The sequence below is a fragment of the Leptonychotes weddellii genome, chromosome 13 (genome assembly GCF_054177405.1).
Source record: "Leptonychotes weddellii isolate Sample4059 chromosome 13, ASM5417740v2, whole genome shotgun sequence".
In the NCBI taxonomy this organism is placed as follows: domain Eukaryota; kingdom Metazoa; phylum Chordata; class Mammalia; order Carnivora; family Phocidae; genus Leptonychotes; species Leptonychotes weddellii.
The window spans coordinates 61,880,261-61,901,593 of NC_138381.1; the positions used below are offsets into that span (position 1 = coordinate 61,880,261).

A 21,333-nucleotide genomic window follows, 5' to 3' on the forward strand; every position below is an offset into this window, starting at 1 on the left:
GGGCCGGGAGCTCCGAGAACCTCCGGCAGGCCTCTGGGAAGCCTGTCTGTGTCTGGCCTGGCCCGCTCTTCAGGGTAAAATGAGGTTCCCATTCGTAGGTCAGGTACTGGAGAGACAGGAGCAGTGCTGGTAGGATGGGGGCCATGGTAGCCAGGTGGCAGCTCTAAGAAGGTCGCAGGCAGAGGGGACAGCTGCTGCCGGGGCTGTGGGGTGGGAGAGAGGGCCAGTGTGGGCCGGGGCTAAGATGGAGGGAGGGCAGGGCTGGAGCACATCACCGGGGCAGCCAGGAGGGTGGAGAGGGGGGCACCGGCTGGGGGTGGAGGATGGGCTGGCAGGAGTCAGGAGATGGGGGTCGCCAGGTCTTCTAGACGGGAGTGGAGTAGAGGGGTGGCGGACCTGGGCAGATTCCTGCAGCACTGAGCCCGCAGGATCCTGAATCCTCAGAGCAAAGCATAAACCTGGCCCTGTAACTGGCATTTAGTTAGGGATGGAGAGGTGGTGAGGCCGCCCCAACCTCCCATCCGTTCTTCAGCTTTTCTGCTGTGTGACCTCGGGCAAACTTCTTCCCTCTCTGGTTCCCCATCACAGAAGACAAGGGCTGTGGGGGTCCCCAGATGGGGAAGGGACATGTGCGCTAAGGACAGTGGGGACACTGAGGGGCACACAGAGATCGCCTGACTCCAGGGGATCCCATGGGAGAGGAGGGGTAGGGAGCTCCTCTATCTTTCTGTCTGCGTGGGGTTGGGGCTGAGAAGCGCTTCCGCCAGTCTCATGATGCCCCAACTGTCTGAATGTCCTCCTCTGGGAGTCCCCGGCTGGTGCTGGTGCAGAGGAAAACTCCTGGCCCCGGGTCATACGGATGGACTCTGAATCTGGATGTGACCCCGAGCAAGGCATTTCCGTCTCCCAGCCTCGATTTCTACATCTGGACCTCCTGCACCGTGACACGACAGCATGACGCCCGTGAGTATGAGTCATGGTGCTGGGCACGGCAGACAGGGGATGCTTTCCTTCCCCTCGTCACTGTAACTGCGGGAGGGTCTCGGGGGGGGGCGGTGGTGGATGCTGCAGACCCCAGGTCAGAGCCCTGGCTCTACTCTGAGAATCCCAGCTGCAAAGCTTACTTGCTGTGTGACCTTGGATGAGACCTACGCCCTCTCAGCCTCACTTACGTCATCTGGACAACGGGGCTGATGGGTGAAAGATCTGTCTGCTGGGACTCCCCCCCGGCAGGATCACAGGGAGGCCACAGAAGCCCTGTCCTCAGCAGGGCCCACCAGGGGGTCAGGACCAGCGGACGGAGTACCTTCTGGCCTTGGCCCTTCCTCAAATGTTTTCCAGTGGGAGTGGGCAGCCGGGTGAGACCTCAGTCTGTCTCCCTCCCTGCCGTCTAGTCCCCCCTTCCCAAGGGCTGGAGGCACTAACAGAGGCTTGGTCAGGCAGGTCCCAATCCTGGCTCTTCCCATGCTGAGTGACTCCAGGTCAGCCCATTCACTTTCCTGAGCCTTGGTTTCCCCATTTGTAAAATGGGGCCCATTCCAGTCTTTTCCTCCCAGGTTGTCATGAACATCAGAGAACAGCCTCGCTCATCATCACAGAGCGAACATTCCCATTCTGCAGATGGGAAAGCCAGGGCTAAGAGCTGTGAATGAGTGAAGAATCTGGAGACTAGGGCCCTGGGAATGGGGGTGGGGAAGCATGGGGAGGCCTGTTTGCTGAGCAGCTGACTGAGAATTGTGGTCTCAGAGGTCAGAGGCAGGATAATCCCAGAGAGTCATCACAGAATCCCCAGCACAGGGGCCTTCGGCTCATAATAAAGTACAAGGTGGGTACTTTTCCATCCAGGTGACTTCCAGATAGAGACAAGATTCAGAGAGGTGGAGTGACTTGCCCCAGGTCACACAGCAAAGCGCAGCTGATCTAGATCTGGATTCTGGAATGATGGGTGCTCCCTCTCCTCCTTCAGGCCACCCAGGCTGCTACGGTGACACAGCTCTGTGGCCCCAGGTCCATGTCCCAGTGCTGGGCAGACTATGAGGTCAGTCACCAGCAGGGGAAACAGCTGGGGGAGCTCAGGTTCAACCCAGCTGTCAGAGGAAGGGCAGGGCCTGGGATGGGCCTGCAATGTCCTCACAGTTCCCCACCCCCATTCCCAGGGCTCCTAGCAGAGCAGTTTTCCAGAATATCCAGGTCCGGGCATCCCTTTACTGAGCTCTGACTGTATAGGTTTGGGAGAGGCCCCTCCTAGGCCCCTCCTGTCCCATCGATCATCACATTATGCCCACCCTGGGCAGTCACTCCACCTGCAGGGTCTTTACTGTTGCCTTTCATCCTTGAAACATCCCTGGGAGGCAGACTCTAGTACCCTGCCCGTTTCACAGTGAGAATACTGAGGCTTAGTGTGGGGGAGCCCCAGGCCCTGCAAGAGCACACAGCCGCTTGGTGCTCGTTAGAGAGGGTGCCCCTCCCTCTGAGCGGGCACGAGACGAGGGCCACCTGCACTGCAGCCTCCCCACCCCCCAGCCCAGTGCCCTTGCACGATGACTTGCACAAGACATGGGGAGTCCCCGGCCCAAGGCCGCACAGCTGGGGTGTAGCAGATCTGGCCTGGCCCCACGAGGCCCTGGATACTCCTGTCCCCAGGCTGGGATCGGAGGCCCTGCCGAGGTTGATGGCTGACGTGAGGGGCGGCCCAGCCCAGCCCCTGCCAGAGCCCTCAGCCTTGATCCTGGCTTCTGGATGCGCCGCCGCCAGCTGCGGGACCCAAGGGCACAGGCTCTGCCCCCACCTGCCCCCACCCTCACCAGCTCCAAGATGGCCCCGTAGACCTGGGAAGGTCTGCCCTTGAGAGGGAAGCCAGGGACACAGTGGCCTTTGTCTGGGCAGGCCCTGCCTGGGCTCAGGCCTGCTTGGCCCAGGTGGCCCCCCCACTCCGGGGATTCACCCTCCCCCCTCCTTCCCCAGCTCCTCTGTGGCCTCTTTGGCAGGAGCCCCTCCTGGCTGGCTCACCTCCTACCCCCTGGACCCTTCTGCCTGGCCCGCCTTCTCCCAGCAGGGAGGGGAGGGTCCCATTCCTGGTTCCCCGTCACTTCTGCCCTCCCACACTGGCCTGGTGGCCACCTCTCTCTACAGGACCCCTGCTGGGCATGGGCAGTCCCCCGCTCCCTCTGGCCATCCCACCAGAACTGGGGACTCCGCAGCCCCACAGGGGAACCTGCCAGGCCCCCTCCCCACCCCACTTTGTGGTGAGCTCTGCCCCGCACCCTGTGGGACTCTGGGCATGGAACTCCACCTCTCTGGGCCTCTGTTGCCCAGTCTGTGAACCAGGACTCTCATGGGGTCCCAGGGAGGTGAAGCATGTAAGTCTTTCAAGAAGCACCTATGAATGGTGATTTCTCTTAACATTATGTTCTCCTGATCCAGAGGCCAATGTCTCACATGTTCCTGTTTCTGGAATCAGAATAGGTCTTGCAACTGATGCTGCTCTGGGGGCCCCGAATGCCCCTTTCCACTGAGGTGCCTACAGGACAGGTTCTTGGGGTTGGCTCTAGGCTGGTCTGGAGGGCCACTCTGGGAACACAGCCCTTGGTGGGGTTCAGGCAGGCAGTGAGGGCAGGAGGCACCCAGACTGCTTAGCAGAGAGGCAGGTGCCCTTGAGGAGAGGGCTCTCCAGGTGAGCATGTGGCCAGGGTGTGGGGAGGCCCGGGCTGTGTCCTCCGCTCCACAGAGGTGTTGGGCGCTTGGCCCTGAGCCACACATGTGGCCTGCAGAGGAGGGGGCTGGGCTGAGAGTGTCCCCCGTACGTGGGACACACACGACGTGTGGTGCACCCGCCCCTCAGACCCTGACTGCCACTTAGCAATTGTACACCCGCCACCTTCCTGAGCCCGGGTTTCTTCACCCGCAAGACGGATACAAGCATCCCATCCGTGCCAACCTTGACCAAAGTGGTGCTTTGCTTCTGTGAGCTGTGAGCACATCCAACGGACACGTCCAGATGGGTTTTCCCCAAGCTTGGAGGAAAGACTGGGATGGTGTGACTCAAGATGTGAGCTCCACGGCATGTATGGAATTTCTCCAGAGGTCGTGAGAGCCCCCCAAGAGGCAGGCGGTCAACACCTGGGGGGCCAGCAGGCCCCAGCTGTGTCCGAGCCATGCCTCACTGGTGGGCCCCGGTGTGCACGCTGCTGAGCGTGCGGCGCCCACCGACTTAGCAAGGGTTGACTGCTCCTGCCGCGCGCCCGAGGGAAGGCACCCGGCCTGCACCTCAGGGTGGTCCTACCTTCCTCACAGTTCACCCCTGAGTGCCCGGGGCAACACCTCCACTCACGCGCGGTCACCGTCTTGTACATCACCTTGTACGAGGGTCTCACCACGGTTCTGTAGCTGAAAGAAGGGCCCAGGGGACCGAACTCAGACAGAATCTTCTGCCGCCTTTCCCACTCACCTGGATGTCCATGGGGACAACGTCCGGGGTCCTCTGCCGCCTCTGGGCCCCTCTGGAGTCTCTCTCCTCCTGCATTCTGGGATTCAGCCCCTCCAATCCCTCCTAACCCCCCAGGTTGGGGGGGGGGAATCCAGATACTAACTGGACAGGGAGTCCCTGCAAGCTGGCCTGTCCCCAGAAGTAAAGCCTCACTAAGTGAATGCATGTGGGTAAATGGTGGAATCCTTCCCCCAGGAAGCCCTCCAGGTGCCCCAGGAGCAGAAGGGGAGGTGCTGAGATTGGGCATAGGACCACCGGCTTCTGTTCCACCAGGGTCTTGCTCACCTGCTCCCCGGGCAGCTCATGGGCCAGGGGCAATTCTGCAGCACTCGCTGAAGGTAGGTGCCATTTTGCACGTGGCATGAGATGGTCCGGGTCACCACATAGGAGCACCAGTTCCTGAAACAGACCCACAGTGAGGAAGCTCAGGTGCCATGCACAGCCCCTGCCCAGGACCCCAGGGGGACGAGTGAAGAGGTCCAGTTTCTCTCCAGGAGCCCCGAGTCTCTAGGTGGAGAGACCCCTGAGCTCTCAGAGTCCTTTGGGCCCCAGTGGGAGTCTCGGTGGCACTGTGGCTGAGGGGTGAATCCAGAGCTCTAGAGGGGGCAGCTGTGCTGGGGGCGCTCGGAAGGTCTCGGGGAATGAGCTGCGGGGAACAGAATGATGGTTCCCTGCTCAGGATCCCGCAGTACTTTGCACCCCTGTCAGGCTGAATGAAGCTGGCGATTCATGTCTGCCCTCTCCCTCCCCTGGCATGACAGAAGAGAGGCCCTGTCTCTCTTCTCCTTGGGTCCCCCCTCTGTGGGACAGCCAGATGGTCCAAGCATGGAGGACTGACTTCTCCAAATGCCAATTAATAATCATAGTGCATCGCATATATTGAGCACCTACTGTATGCTAAGGGTATTTACATTCACCTTCTTGGTGAGCCAGGCAGGTACCTCCCCACATTTTACAGAGGGGTAAAATGAGGCCTAGGGAGGGGAAGACAACTGCTCCTGTCCCAGAGCTGACACATGGTAGAGCTGGATTTGCACCCAGGAATGTGGATGGCCCAGCTTGGGGGCCGACTCCATCCCAGAGACCTCAGCTCCTGTCTCTTGTCCTGGTTCTGTGAAGGTCCCAACCTGGGAACCTGCTGACCCCAGGCTCGAGGCCACAAAGGAAAAGTCTGGTGGGGTGGTGGGCTCAGGCCGCAAAGGGTCACCTAAAACAGTCCCTCCTTTCCCAGCCCCAGCAAAAAATGCAGGGCCCGTGACCCTGTGCAGGCTGAGGGCTGCTGAGCGCCTGGAATGTCTGGGCCATCACAGAGGCATCTGCCACCACCGAAATCCAGTCTCCCGGTTGCTGGCCCACCCAGAGGACCATGTCCTTGTCAGGGACCTGCCAATTAACTCATTGTGGGACGCTGGGGAAGTCCCCTCCCCGTCCGGTCACCCTGGAATCAGTCCAGGAGGCAGGAACAGCCCCGCCAAAGGCAAAGCGTGGGAAGGGATGGCTCTGTTTAGACCAATGACCTGGCAGAAGCTCCACGCAGCCGGTGGCCAGCCAGCCCATGGGAGAGGTGACAGGGGCTTGTTGCAGCGCTGTTGGGAACGATGCAAGACCAGGAACAGCCTAAACAGCGGCAGGCCGACTAGACACGGAAAACCAGATGCTGAGCTAGAGCCCAAGTTCTCCCCGCGCAGACCACCGTGTCTGGTTAAGTGAAAAACCCAAGTGCAGACCAACAGGTGGAGAAAGATTGCGTTTCTACCCAAATAAGAAAGCCCAAAGACTACTTATACATACACGCACGTACATAGCTGTATGTGCATAAAGGTAGGAAAAATCACAGGCTCGCGGCAAATTGCCACCTCTGGGGGCAGAGACTCTGCTCTGTCTCCTGGACTAACTGTAGCCTTCGGTTATCATGCTTGCCACACACCAGGCGCTGGGGCCAGGGCCTTTCCCACGCCAATTATGAGCACCACTTTACAGACGGGAAGACTGAGGCTCTGGGGTCTGCGATGTGCCGCAGACACCCTGGATGAGCAACACGGTCACGGTTGGAACCCAGGTCCATCTGACCCTAGAGTTTGCACTCTTAACCTCCGGCTGGCAATTTTTCTCCTAATGAGCAGGTGGGGATTTTAAAAGTTAAAAAAATACATTTCAAAAATTGTCGGCGCCTTACTCTGCCCCCTGCCCTTTAGATCCCCTGGGTCTCTACAGCTGTGCTTTTGAACCTGGAGTTTTGTTTGTTGTGGGGGGCCTAAACCCCTTTGAGAAAGTCATGTCGGTTGTGGCTGCTTTCCAGAAACATGCATAAAACTCAGAGTGCAAGTTTTGCGGGAGCTTCCTGAGTGCTGTCCCTCATACGCACATGCGCACATACCCCTCCCTCCATGCCCACACCCTGGACTGGGCTGGGGGAGGTGGGCCTGGGACTGCCCACAATTGCCTGACCTGCTCCTCTTTACCGGGGGTGGGAGCTAGAGAAAACAATTTTCTTCTTCTTCCTTAATTAAAATCGCCCCCAGGTGGGTCACTGCCTGGCTCCCTGGTTTACTTCCCATGAGCTAGAGTTTGCTTGAATCCCCTGCTTAGGAGATATGGGGCTGACGGCTGACTAGCCAGAAGGGGATACTCAGGCTATGTGGGGTTCAAGGTCAGCCCCCGGCCCCTCCCCTGGGGCGTGGGGAGTCACCAATAACCACACTCCACCCCTCCCCGACCTTGAAGACCCAGCCCCTGCTGTTCCCAGGATAAATCCAATCTTCTGCAGAGCCCTGGAAGAGGGCTGGACCCTCTGTCTACTTTCCACCAGGGCCGCAGGACCTCTTTCTAAAGCACAGACTTAATTCTGCCACTGCCTGCTGTGAGTCTGCAGTCTGCCATGGCTCCCCATTGCCCTGTGAGCCCAGACCACCCGGTCCTGCATGCTGTTCTCCTGCACCCTCCTGCTGTCCCTCTTACAGCTTTCTGCGCTCCCTCCAAGTGCTGGCTCTCCCCCACCTCAGATGTTTGCATTCAGAGTCCCTCTGCCCGGAAAGCCCTTCCCTCGGCTCCAGCAAACTCCTGTTTGTCCGTTAGGTCTCAGTCTTTTTTTTTTTTTAAAGTGAATAAGGCAAATTTTATTTTATTTTATTTTATTTTTTGAAGATTTTTTATTTATTTATTTGAGAGACAGAGAATGAGAGAGAGCATGAGAGGGAGGAGGGTCAGAGGGAGAAGCAGACCCCCCGCCGAGCAGGGACCCCGATGCGGGACTCGATCCCGGGACTCCAGGATCATGACCTGAGCCAAAGGCAGCCGCTTAACCAACTGAGCCACCCAGGCGCCCTGTTAGGTCTCAGTCTTAAGGTCCCAGGAGGGGTGGGGCACCTCCAGGGGTCCCCTTCAGCAGCCCTGAGCTTTTCCCTTCCCTGCAGATGCCGAGGGAGGGCACTGGCAGGGACCAAGCCACGACGGGGCTCAGCCTGAGGGTGCTCAGGGAACGTTTGCTGAATGACTGAATGACCAAGAACAGACAGTGGGCCTGGGCAGAGGAGCCAGGACCCAGGTTCCCAGAGATGTGTACAGTACTTGGAAGCCTGCCTACAATCCTGCTGCCCCTGGGGGCCCTGTCTCCCAGGACGTGGTCAGTGAGAAGGTACCTGAGAACCCCCGAGGCTGAGCCTGTGGGATGGGGCTAGGGCAGGGGCTGGGAGGAGGCACTTCCCTTCCGGGCTTGCCACTTGTGCCCACTCAGCACCTCCCGGGCCCCCAGAGGCTGCCGGAGGAGAGAAAACAGGCCAGACCAGCTCAGCCTGGCACGGGCCGCCCCATAAGGCCCCCCACCCACTTGCCCTCCACCCCCTGCCACGGGGGCCTAGGGGACTTTGTCTCTGCGGGGCCCAAGGCTGCGATCCGGAACAGTGATAGGGGCTAATTGCAGGAGGCAGCCAAGCGGGCCAGGGGCCAAGGGCCGTTATGAAAAGAAGAGGAAAGGGGCGCCTGGGTGGCTCAATCGTTAAGCGTCTGCCTTCGGCTCAGGTCATGATCCCAGGGTCCTGGGATCGAGTCCCACATCGGGCTCCCTGCTCCGCGGGAGGCCTGCTTCTCCCTCTCCCACTCCCCCTGCTTGTGTTCCCTCTCTCACTCTCTCTGTCAAATAAATAAATAAAATCTTTAAAAAAAAAAAAAAAAAAAGAAGAGGAAAGAAAGGAGACGTACAAGGTGGGGGCGGGGTGATTAGAGCCAGAACCCCACTATGAAGGCCAAGTTCCAGTCCTGGCCCTGCTGCTTCCTAACTCGGCGACCTTGGACAAGGCCCTGACCCTGTCGGCGCCTCACTCGGTCCATCTGCTGATGAGGACAGCAGAATCTCCTCTGACAGAGGAGATTTCACACACACCGCATAGCCCGGTGCTAACAGCTGTTGTTCTTGGACTGGGATGCGGATCCCACGCCCCACAGCTGGGGTCCATCGGCTTCCCCGAGATACCCCAGCATGGCACGTTCCATGCAAGGTCCTTCCCTTGACTTTGGGATAGGGATTGCCAGGCTCTGCATTTTACAGGGGCGGACCCTGGGGCTCCAAGAGAAGTCACATGGCCGGGTCACCCATGTGGGCGCAGAGCTGGGGTTTGAGCTCCCGGGAGAGGAGCTGGGGAAGAGAATTCTCCCTTCTCCTTGATTCTAGGACTTGCCCCAAGGAAGCCCGTCCTGCAGGAGGAAGTGGCCTGGGCCAGGACACTGGTGACGGCTTCTACTCAAGAACCACAGCGCTGAGATGGGGTCATTAAAGGAAACAGGGATTCAGGAGGGAAGGGACCTCAGGGTGGGCAGGAAGCAGCCCCAGCAGGGATTGGGGGACCGACAGGGGGCAGGGGTGAGCCAAGGCAGCTCTGCACAGCCCCTGGGCACCCTGGTTCCGGGGGTCTCAAAGTCTTGCCACATTCCTAGGGCTGGGGCAGCCCCTTGGATGCCTTCCAGGGCCTCCCCCTCCCCAGGCACAAAGCCTCTTTTCTGCCTCTGATCCCTTGGCTGCCAAGGGGTGCCTGGGGTGCTGGGCTGGGGGTGGAGGGAGGGCTGGGGTGTGACGTCTCCATCAATGCTGGGACGTGGCCACCAGGGGAGGTCCTGGCAGCTGAGGACCACAGATTCCTCCAGCTAGGGGTCCCTTCCTCCACCTAATGTCAGTGATAGCAGGAACCACTGTTCGTCCTTCCTGTGGGGGTCCGTCCCCGCTCAGAACAGGCCAGTGGTTAGGGGGCAAGGGGAAGAAAGAGGGGACCTGCCTGAGGTCACACACTGAGTGAGCGCCAGAGCCAGGGCCAGAGCCCTGGACTCCTAACCACGAGCTGCAAACCTCTGCCAGACCCACAAGCTGACACCTTCTCTTTGGGTGCCAAGGACACTGGATTGGGAAACTGGCTGGCCTGGATTGAGGTGCCAGCCTCTCCCTCTCTGGGCCCCAGTCTGATCTGTAAAATGGGAAAAACGGCGTTGCCCACAGGGCTTTGGTGATGCTAGACCACTGTGAGACTTCCAGGACTACCAGCTACCTGCCCTGGGCCACCATCCTGCTCTGATCCAGGAAGCCCTGGGGGTGGGGGGCGGGCGGTGAGAAGCCCAGGCTGCGAGGCCCTGCCCTGGACTGGTTGGAGGGCTGTCTGGACCTTAAGCCCTCTCCACCGTCATCCTGAGCCTGACCCTGGGAATTCAAGTTTAGGGTCTTGGTCATCTTGGCACCTAGGATCCTCGGGGTTCACATTCATACCCTGGGCCGGTCATATTCTCCCTCTGAGCCTCAGCTTTCTCCTCTATGAAAGGGGGACCATCAAAATGCATGCCTCCCATGGCAGTTGGGAAGATTCTGGAGGTGGTGGGTGCAGGTAAAATGCCCAGCCCAGGTCAGCTGCGGTCAGCATACGGTAGGTGGTGGCGGCTGTGATACCCGCCACCTGCCTGTCCCTGCCTCAGATGCCTTGGCCACCTCTTCCCTCCAGCCCTAGCCATGTCACCTGCTCTTGCTAGCCCAGCAGGGGCATGCTGGCCCCTGACTACGGGGAAAGGGAATTTCTGAAAAGAATTAAAGAATTGAGGCCCTAGGGGGCGGGGGCCGGGAAAGGCCTTTGAATGGGATGAAAAGGCCTGAAGAGGCCTGGCTACTCAGCATTGTCTGCCTCAGACAAATGGCTGGCCTTCGAGAGGGGACCCCAGCAGGGGTGGGGGCTGCAGCCAGGACAGGGGACAGGTTCAAACACTGTTATCACGGCCAGAGAGACACAGATTCGAATCCCAGCACTTCTATTAATGGCCCATGAGCCCAGAAGATTATGTTGATTCTCTAGGGTCTCAGTTTGCTCATCTGCTAAATGGGGACAGTGCTTCCTACCTTACTCAGTCCTTGAAGGATTAATGACCACACTGCAAATAAGGGGCTCCTCCCCGGGGAGATACTCCACAAACACCAACAGAGAATGTCCCCAGCTCCAGAAACAGCGGCAGGAACACAGAATGCCAGGTCCCTGGGGTGGCCACTGACCCACGGATCTGTGAAATTCCACCCCAGTCTTCTTCCTCCGAGGGAAATAAATAGCCGGGGTACTAAAAAAAGCCGAGGGCAGGGAAAAGGGAGCAGGGGTCCCCAAGGGTCAGCCAGGGGATGTGCTGGGCTTTTCCTCCGTGCAGGCAAGGGGGCCCTTGAGCTAGGGCGATGGAAGTCCCAGGAGGCGGGCTTCTCCCCCGTTGTTCCCTTCCCCCTCCTCTGGGGCTCTGGAGGTGAAGTGGTGGGGAGTGGAGGGGGCTGGAGGGGAATGCCGGCTCCGGACACACGGAGTCGGGGATCCCCGCCCCGCCGGGAGCCTCCTCCAGATAGCGGGGCTGGCCCAGGTCCCTACTCCCATCTGGCTGGCACCGAAGTGGGGAGCCAGGTCCCCTTCCCAATCCTTGGCTTGCACGGAGGTTGGGGGGACGTCGGTGGGGGGAGTGCCTGGAGTCCCGGCCCCGGGGCTGGCAGGGCACAGAGGTGGTGGGAGGCAACCCTTACCTGCGTCCGGAGAACGGGGCTCCCCCGACGCTCCACGCGGCACCGCCTCCCGGGAGCAGAAGCCCGAGGCAGAGCAGCGCCCAGGCCCGCGGGCCGCCCATGCTGCGCCCGGCGCCCTCCGCGCGCGGCCCCTCGCCGTCGCCGCCCCCAGCCTGCCGTCCCCGCCCGCCCGCGCCGCCAGCCTCCCCCGACGCGCGGAGCCCGGTTCCCAGCGCGGCGACGGGAGGGCGGGCGGGAGGCGGGCGCGGGGCGGGGGCGTGCGTTCCCGGCCTCGCCCGGCCCCGCGGCGCGGCCCCCCGCCCCCTGCGCCGCCGCTGCCAACCCGGAAGGAGCCCCGGGGGGTCGGGCGCCCCCTCCGGGAGGCCCGCCAGGTGCCCACCTGAGCTCGGCGCCCTTCGCCGCGTGACCCTTTGAGGGCCAGGGGCCCAGTTCGGAGGTGCCCTCTCACGTGCTGCAGGCGGGGGAGCTGAGCCCGGACCCAGAGCCGCCACGCCTGAACTAATGATGCCAGGGCCCTCATCCCCTCCCAACATTTTTGAGAGCGCCAGTTCCCAAGGCGCGCGGGACGCATCCATGCATGCAACAAAGGGCTTCCCGAGCAGTGAGCGCCACTGTGTGCGGGGCACCTCGCCTCCACTTCACATCCTGTCTCTGTTTAACCTTCAAACCACTCTTGGCGCCGCTGGGCACAATCATTCCCATTACACAGAGAAGTAAACTGAGGCGCAGGCACTCGTGGCCGTCCCTGCCAGGAGAAGACCTGGGCTGGTCATTAGGTCAGTGTCCACCCTTACTGCCATTTTACCAATGGAGAAACTGAGGCACAGAGAGGCTCGGTCTGTCAGTGGTTGGAAGAGACGGGATTTGAACTCATATCTTCTGACTTCAGAGAGGTCAGCTCTTTTTTATGGGGCGGGGGGAAGGGCAGAGGAAGAGGGAGACAGAGAATCTTAAGCAAACTCCATGCCCAGCACAGAGCCGGTGGCCGGGCTTGACCTCACAAGCTGAGATCATGACTTGAGCCACCGCCACCCAGATGCCCCAAAGAGGGGTCAGCTCTTAAGCACAATTAGGGAAGAGGGCAGATAGAATGTTGGTCTGGGCCTCAGTTTCCCCGTCTATAACAAGGTAAGGACTGGCTTAGAGTGGAGTTTCTTTATGTGGGGTACTTGGATGAGCTTCTGGGGAGAGAGGTGTGAATCCCTCAAAGGTGTATACAAGTGTGCGTGTGCACGATGTGTGCATGTGTGATGGTACTTGTGATACGTGTGTGATATGTGTGTGTGTGCAGGTATGATGGGTGTTTGTGGTATGTGTGTGAGGCCTGTGTGCAGGTGTGTGATGGATGTCTGTGGTAGGTGTGTGTGTTTATGGGGAGGAACCACAGCTATCATTAGAGGGGACCCCTCCAAAATCTCAGGACAGTCTCTAACCTCCTCTTCTGCCTGGATTGACATGCAGCAGGCAGTCCTGGGCTCGGGAGCCCCCTGCCCAGCTTGGCAGTGCACCAGGGGCCTGCCCTTCAGGATCCTGCTGTGGCTTGTCCAGACCCAGACCCAGGATCTCTGCTAGAAACACTCCAGCAGGATCTGCCAGCCCCTACCTTGGATTCCCAGGGACCGCCTCCCTGGGACTCACCAGGGCTGGGCAGGACGGGAGAGAGCATGCCAATATAGAGGGAGCTGCCCCCCCTCCAGCCAAGGGGGCAGGTAGCGAGAGCCAGGTTCAAACCCTAGCTCTGCTGCCTTTGTCCAAGCTAGCTTGGGCTGGTCCTGCCCCTCTCCAGCCTCAGTTTCTCTTTGTAAGGACAGCGGTGTGCTCCTTATGTGGGTGTGGCCATGAGATGTCATGGCCACGCCCTGGCATCCACTGTCCGCTGCATCATCTGGCCCCCCAAGCGTGCCCCTCTTCCTCCGAAGACATCATCACAGCATCAACTCTGCCCCCTTGGGGAGCTGCCTCCTTCTCTTCCATGTGCAGTTTTGGGGCACCTACTTTATGCCCTCTGTCTGACCTCCCAAAATGCAGCTTGGTGCCTCTCTGGTTAGCCCTTGTTTTTGCCACAACGAGATCAGTGACTTCATCTCCCGGATGACTGCTCACTCCCAAGGGGCCATCTCCTGAGCCCCATCAAGCCCTGGGTAAGTAGGCAGGATAAAAAAACCCCATCTCCTCAAAGGGCACCTTGGAGGGCATGCAGCTCTGTAGGAAGGAGAAGGGCTGGGCACTAGCTTCTGTCTGGCTTGGAGGGACTGCCAGATGTCAGGGACCCCCCGCCGGGTCCCGGGTGCCACGGGAAGCGGAGCCTGCCAGCTCTATTTGCTCCTGTGATTACCAGCATACACATTCCTTTACCACTGCCACCGAGCTCATGGGAGCTGCAGGCCACCGCAGGATTTCTCCAGCAAGAGAACCCTCTCTAAAAAGGGACGTCTCAACAAGGGATCCTCCCAGGAAAAGGTGTTATCCACATTTGGATGTCAGAGGGGGACCTGTCCTGGCTGAGGCTGGGATCCCCTGGGGTCTCCTATAACCTCTTGGTGGTGCTGCCTGGGGGTTCCCGCCTGGTGTCAGCCCCCCAAAAGCCTGGGTGTCAATTGAAGAGCAACCTGGTGTCAGCCCCCCAAAAGCCTGGGTGTCAATTCCAGAGCTGTGTGACCTAGGACAAGTCACCTCCCCTCTCCGACTCTCATTTCCCTGCCTAAAAGAACAAGCCGTTGGACCTTTTTAAGATCCCTCTGGCTCAGGAGTTAGCTTCTGGGAAAGTGTGAAAGCTTTGGGTCTCCATGTGGTGGTCCTGGGGCATGGCCTTTTGAAATCCCCCTCTTTTTTTTTTTTTTTTAAAGATTTTATTTATTTTTTGACAGAGAGAGAGACAGCGAGAGAGGGAACACAAGCAGGGGGAGTGGGAGAGGGAGAAGCAGGCATCCCGCTGAGCAAGGAGCCCGATGCGGGGCTCGATCCCAGGACCCCGGGATCATGACCTGAGCCAAAGACAGACGCTTAACGACTGAGCCACCCAGGCGCCCTGAAAGCCCCCTCTTTAAGCACAGTTTCCTGGGAAATGTCATCCTGTTTTCTGGTCCTCTTTCCTCCCTGCACAGGAAGGGCAGGAAACGCTGCGGGGACCTGGGGCTTGGTCATTTGAGGTTGCAGCGTTTGCTGAGGCAGAGAGGAGAGGGGCCTGTTGGCTCGAGGTCTTGGGCCTGTCCCTGTGGGCCTCCTCCCTCAGGGCCCGGTGCTATCTGCTGCCAAGACCGGACCAGTAAGACAGCAGCTTCCGTTCCCCAGCACTGACCGCGTGCCCGGTGCTGTGCTAAGCATTTTGCTTGCATTGTCTCCCGCCCTCCTCTCTGTCCCCAGGGAGGCTGCCTTCGTATCCCTAGGTGTGCGGCTCGCCTGAGGCCAGCCGGGGAGCAAGAGGTGCCGGCCTACACCGCCAGGCCACACGGGCACCCTCTGGCCGAGCCCCACAGGGGGGCTTCTTTAGGGAAGAAGAGAACTTGGCTCAGATTTAGACGCCTGTCTGGAAGCTGATGAGGTGAGAGAAAACACATAGGCACACACACGTGTGTGGACCACACAGGGACATGGACTCTCTCACACACACACACACACACACACACACACACACACACACACACACACACCCCTCCTGGAGCAGGCCTTGGGGTCCAGGAAACACAGCCCTTCTGTTGTGGATTCACCCACACGTCCACTCGCCTAGTCCAAACAGGAAATGCTGTTCTCCTAGCAAACAAACGTGGGCTGCAGGCTCCTTCCCTATGCACCCCCACTGGACACTGTGCTGAGGGGCCCTTTCCTCTGCCTGTGTCCCACAGGACAGCCTCCCTGGCTCAGGGATGCCTCTGTGATCATCAGCCCTGTTTGCATACCGGCTGGGCTGAGCCCGGGAGCCCCACCTGATCTGTACACACATCGTCCCGATTCTGGAGGTGAGGAAGCAGCTCAAGGGGGTGGGGGGCCAAGGGGTGCCCACACAACCATGGCAGCAGCCCCGAGGGGCCCAGGCCTCCTGGCCCAGGCAGTGCCTGGGTGTCATGAAAGGGAAGGGGCCGGGTAAATGTCAGTGGCCTTCAAAGCTTCTGCCCAGACAAAGGGTAGGGCCGGAGGGCTAGGCCTTCCCCAAGCCTTTCCAGGTTGGGGAACAATGCCGGCTTTCTGTGCCTTTGATCTGGAGGCCTGGCCCTGTTGCCCCTCCAACCCAGAGCAGGGGACACCCTGCTGGGCCAGGGCGGGGGGCGCTGGGGGCCCCTCCAAGAGCCTGCAGCTGCCTGGGCAAGTTATTTATGCTCCATGGAGCTGCCCTTCTCGCCCAGCTCATTCCTTCCTCACAGAGCTGCGTCTGCAGCTAGAAGGGAACGGTAGGAAGAAAGCTGTCAGAAAATCATAAATTAGCCCTGCAAGAGGGCCTTCTGCCGTCCTCAGGAATCCTCGAGAGGAGAGGCCTGCACCTTTGGGAGTGGGGGCAAGACAACAGAGTGGCAGGACCGGGCACCTGGATTTGGAGTCAGGAGACCTGGATGTTCTGTGTGATCTAGAGGGGGTCCCTTCTCTCTGGGCCTCAGTCCTCCCATCTGGAAAGTGGGGATGATACAAGACTTGGGGACTCTCCTGTGACTGTGCTTTGTTGACTGTGAAGGGATGGACAAATGAGAGGCCTTCTGCTTAACATTTGTCCCACTTCCCATCCTCTGGTACCTTCCCCCAAATCCCCCCTCTTTTCTCCTTTCTGTCTTCTACCTCTGTCCCATCTGCCTCCCCATGAGGTCCCTTATTCTGTTTCTCTTTTCACACCTGTCCTCCTACAAAAATGGGTTAATGAGGTCTCCTTAGGTAGCATCCACCTAGCTGGGGGGGGGGGGGCAGGTAGAAGGAGGAGCTGTGAGCTCCTTCGCACTAGAGTGTCAATGACTAATATGTTGAATATTGTTAAATGTTGGAGGGCAGTTTACAGAGATTCTTCCTCATTTAAGTCCTAAATCACTGGTAGTGGAACTTCTAGGCTGGTAAGGGGGATGTCTGGTGACCAAAGGTCTAGGAACGAGGTCTGCCAAGTGAGAGGGCCTTCTGTGTGGGAAAGTGTCTATCTCCCAGCCACAGTGAAGTGAAGCCCCCCCCCCCCGATACATGTGGAGTGGTGGCCATAAGTCTCTGTGGTTAGATGGGTCTGGCAGGAGTGAAGGGCAGGCAAGAGGAGTCGCTCAGAGCAGAGGCCCCGGGACCCTGCCAGTCCTAGGTGGTTCCTGCTGGGCCATGAGCATGTGACACCCCTGAGATGAATGGTTTCCCTCAGAGGAAGTGCTTCTGAGGGGGAAGAGGAGAATGAGAGGAAGGGGAGAGAGGAAGAGTCAGAGGAAGACAGAGAGATAGAGAGAGGTACTCAGAGAGAGAGAGGGAGGGAGCCAGCAAGCCCGAGATAGATGAAGACAGGTGGGCCAGAGAGATGTAGAAAGTAGATGGACAAAAAAAGAAAGAAAGTAGATGGACAGAGAGACAGAAAAAGAGACAAGCAGAAAGGCACAGAGAGAAGGTGCTTCAGGAAGAGGACCCCAGGTTCTGTGGGAGCTGGGCAGAGGGACGGAGGACCAGGGCACCAGCCCAGCACCACTCCGGAGCCTCATCCATTTCTCTGCACCCCACAGGCTCTGGCCTCCCTCAGAACCCCGCCCCCCTGCCCCCAAGCGTGGGGAGCCTGTCTCCCCACCCCCCAAGCCTGGCACTGGCTGACCTGGGCTGGTACCAGTTGTGTAATAGAGCCCCTGGGCCCAAGAGAAATGGATTCCCTAGCCTCCTGCTTGGCCTGAAGAGTCTTAAGTGGATGGACAGCCATATGGGGGGATGTGTGTTCCTTGAGCACTTGGACTCCAGGCTCTTCCTGCCCCACCCTCTGGTCTAGCCCTGTGGCACTAAGCCTGGATCCTGTGTCCATCTGCCCACCCCTTGGCTTTGTCCCATCCAGCCTTCCCCTTTCATGGGATATGGCCTCAGTCTCCTTGGTGGCCTTACCCCCTCTCTGACCCTTCCAGTACTTCAGGATCTTCCCAAAGGCAAATGAAGCTAATTCACCATGTGGGGAAACCTTTGGCCTCCCTGTTGCCCTCAGGTTGAAAACTGAATATGGCCTGGCCTGCTCATCCTCTCTCTGCTCCCGACCCTGGGACACCAAATGTGTCTCAGTTCTCCCGACCACCCTGTGCTCTCCAGCTGGCCACACAGCTTTCCTATCCTGTCCCTTCTGCCTGCCAATGCCCACTCACCATCAGTCTCAGCTCAGCTATCACCCCCTTTGCCTCTAGGAACATGTCCTATACCCCGCCAAGACTGGGTCATATGTCCTGGGCTTCCCCACTCACAGCATTCTGTGCTGGAGCCATCTGTTGATTTGTCTGGTTCCCTTGATAGATCCATAAATAGGCATAGATGCTGGGCCCTTTTTGTAATTTTTCTAAGAGTTCTAGGAAAAATACATACCCCAGACACCATCAAAGATACATTTGGGTACTTTAAAATTTCTGCATAGAGAAAGGTAATGTGATTAACTGTGGGAAAATTAGCAACATATCAGTCAGAAAAAAAAGGTTAATTTCCTCCACATATAAAGAGCCCTTACAAATCAATATCATCAATGACCCAGTAGAGAAATGAGCAAAAGGTATGAACAAACAACTCGGAATGAAAAGGCATTCACCTTCACTCAAAAGAAAAGCAATGCAAATGAAAACTATGATAAGATAGCACCCTCCAAAACTAATGCTACACACTTAAACCATTTTTGATGAGATGGGTTGGCAAGGGTGTGGGAAATATGTCACTTTGCCTATGCCCTCTTTGGAGCAGTTTGTAATATGCAATAAAAGGCAAAATATATACTCCTTCGACCTAGCAATTCCACACCGAGAAGGTCTCTTATACCTATATTTGCAAAGAACAGAAGGACTCTAGCGCTATTTGTAGTAGTAAAAGACTGGGAGCAACCTAAACGCCCATTGCAGGAGACTGGTAAATTAAGGCACATCCATCAGGGGAATGCTAAGTTGCCACTAAACAGAATGAGGGCAGAAACGAACTGTGGTACACTCTTACAGTGGAATATTAGTCAGCCATTGAAGAAACAGAGTACTGACACATGCTATAGCAAGGATAATGGATAAACCTTGAAAACATTATGCTGAGTTAAAGAAGCCAGACAAAAAAGTCCACATATTGTATTCATACGTAATGTCCAGAACAGGCAAATCCATAGAGACAGACAGTAGATTAATGGTTGCCAGGGGCTGGGGACGGGGGATGGGGAGGGACTGCTCCCGGCTACCTGGATTTTTAGGGTGATGAAAATGTTCCAAAATTAGATAGCAGTGGTGGTCCCACGACTCTGAATACACTAAAAACCACTGACTCGAACGTGTTAAAGATGAATTTTGTGGTATGTGAAATACATATATAAAGATGAGGTAGATTAGATTCCAAGATCAGCTGTGAAGTGAAAAACGTTAAGTACAGCTGTATATAAATGCTGCTGCTGCTTCGGGAGAAATTGCAGGAATACATACCCGTGAATACTTGGATCTCGCACTCACTGTCTCAAGAAGGATTCACGAGAAATTGGTAACCAGCTGCCTTTGGGAAGGTGAACTGTGGGATTGAGGGTGTTTGTTTTCACTGTGAATCCTTTGACATGGTTTGAAAAAAAAATTAATACCCCAAAATACACATGACATAGTCATCATTCCAGCCCTGGTAGCAATTTCCTGCAGCTTGGGGGGGCCCCTGGGTGCCGGGGTGAGGTTTCTACGCAGATTTCCACCGCTGGGCAGGCAGAGGTCCACTAGACCAAGACTGCATCAGGAACTGTAGCTCTGAGCTGGGAGGCGGCCCCCTCCCTGCTCTCCCCGGGAGGACCCCCAAGCTCCTGTCCTCAGCAGGCCTGGCCCAGGGCTTCTGGTTGCTCAGGACACACCCGAATGGACATTGTTCAGGGAGGTGATAGAGAGGTGGGAAGGGCCAGAGGGAAAGGCCTGTCCCAGGAATTGGGTTGGCAGACAGCCAGGGCAGCCCCCCTTGCCCCCCTGCCCCCATGTCTGCAGGCCTGAGCCACACAAAGCTGAAATTGGCTGAGTTGTCCCCCTGATCCCAGGGAGGGAGCAAGAGGGGGGAGGGAAGATGGAAACAGAGAAGAGGAGGGTCAGAGATGGAGAGAGACTGAGCCCTCAGGTCCGCATAGAGGAGCTTGAGCCTGACACGGAGAGAGGGCAGGTCCTCATAGAGTCACACAGGCAGAGACAGAGATATGAGTCTGAAGGAGGAGAGGGTGGTGGGGAGGAACATGGAGGCGGGGAAAAGGGGGGTCAGCATTGACCTGCTTCCTACTGGGTCAACCCCAGGCCATTATCTATGGGACTGCAGACTGCACACATTATCACAGCGGCCCATGCAGAAGTATTCTGCCCAAGCAAATGAAGCCAGGGAGGCTGATGAACTGCATAGCTAGCCATGGCAGAGTGGGACCCAACGTCTGGCTCCAGACCCCTGGAGCACGTGGTCAGGGCTGTCCAGGTCCAGAATCGGCCCTGTGGTCCCCTGCCCTGTGGCCATCTCCCTCCTGATAGAGGCCCCCGGCCCATCTGGGCTGCTTGTGCCCTGTCCCAGGGGGACATTCCCAGGGGCACATCTACCTGCCTTGGAGTCCTTCAGCAAGAAGGACAGCCTGTTTTCAGGAAGGGGCCCAATATGGGGCTAACGTTGTGAGATTTGTAGCCCCGGTTGACCAGGAGGATGTTTCAGTCCTGCCTTTGTCTTCCTCCCTGTGTGACCTTGGCCACGTTGCTTCCCCTCCCTGAGCCTCAGTGTTCTTGCTTGGAAAATGGAGATAGCAGCAGCTACCTCCCAGGGTAGATTGCTGTGAGGACCATTTACTTTTTTAAAAAAGATTTTATTGATTTGACAGAGGGAGACATAGCAAGAGAGGGAACACAAGCAGGGGGAGTGGGAGAGGGAGAAGCAGGCTTCCCGCAGAGCAGGGAGCCCGATGTGGGGCTCGATCCCAGGACCCTGGGATCATGACCTGAGCTGAAGGCAGATGCTTAAGGACTGAGCCACCCAGGCCCTCCTATGAGAACCATTTAAATGAGCTTCTTGCCCAGTGGCTGGCACCTCTGCTCAGGGAAAAGTGCCCATGTTGAATCTGAAGCATGTGACACATAGTTTGCAGAATGAGGCATCTGGGCAGCCTGGGGACCTGAGGGCTGGGACAGACAGAAGGGTCAGCCTTTGGAAAAGAGAATGTCGGGGGGAAATCTAGGGTTTCCTAAAGGCTCTTTGCTACTACTCATTGTTGCTTGAAATGCTTCTATTGGCCAATCTCTTGATTTCCTAAAGCAAGGAAACTTCATGTTGAAATTCAAAGCTCTTCTCTACGAGGGCTATCGTATTTATGCAAGACTAGGCTGAAGAGTTCACGTCCTGTCATTTTGTCCGGCTTTGGGGGCTCAGAACTGGTCCTCTCTAGGTACTCAGCCTGCAATTAGGAAGCTTTGCCAGTAGGTGGCGTCTTGGGTTTGCACCCACATCCATCCACTCCTAGAAGCTGCCTTTTGAAAAGAATAGGGCTACCGCGACTTTCTTCAGATTTGTGGGGAAGAGTGCAGTCATCACTTAGCAATGTCTGTCTTGGGTGAAGGTGGGGAAGGTAGCAGCTTCTCTGCCAGGCATCCTGCCACCTCTACATTGTGCGGTTGAGTAAATAAGCATGTTTTTCTACTTAATGGTACTTTTTAGAATAGTGGGACTCTTTTATATATATATATAT

At 57.6% G+C, this 21,333-nt stretch overlaps 1 protein-coding gene across 19 annotated transcripts in view; it reads right to left on the reverse strand.

Annotated features, from left to right (window-relative positions):
• The window catches only part of EMID1 (EMI domain containing 1), a 44,930-nt gene extending 33,256 nt beyond the window's left edge, over positions 1–11,674 (reverse strand). For 9 of the 19 annotated variants that reach the window (XR_004072764.2, XR_014139742.1, XR_014139743.1 and 6 more), the window contains exons 1-3: positions 11,505–11,671; positions 4,772–4,885; positions 4,283–4,386 (exon numbers count right to left, since the gene is read on the reverse strand). Coding sequence is in view for 13 of the 19 variants with exons in the window: in XM_081801886.1 (XP_081658012.1) it covers positions 4,283–4,386; positions 4,772–4,885; positions 11,505–11,605 (319 nt within the window). In the remaining 6 variants the exon portion in view is untranslated. Of the gene's footprint in view, positions 1–4,282; positions 4,387–4,771; positions 4,886–11,504 lie in introns of all 19 variants that reach the window. The other 10 variants (XR_014139741.1, XM_081801888.1, XM_081801881.1 and 7 more) reach the window with 4 other exon arrangements.
• Positions 11,675–21,333: the final 9,659 nt, after the last annotated feature.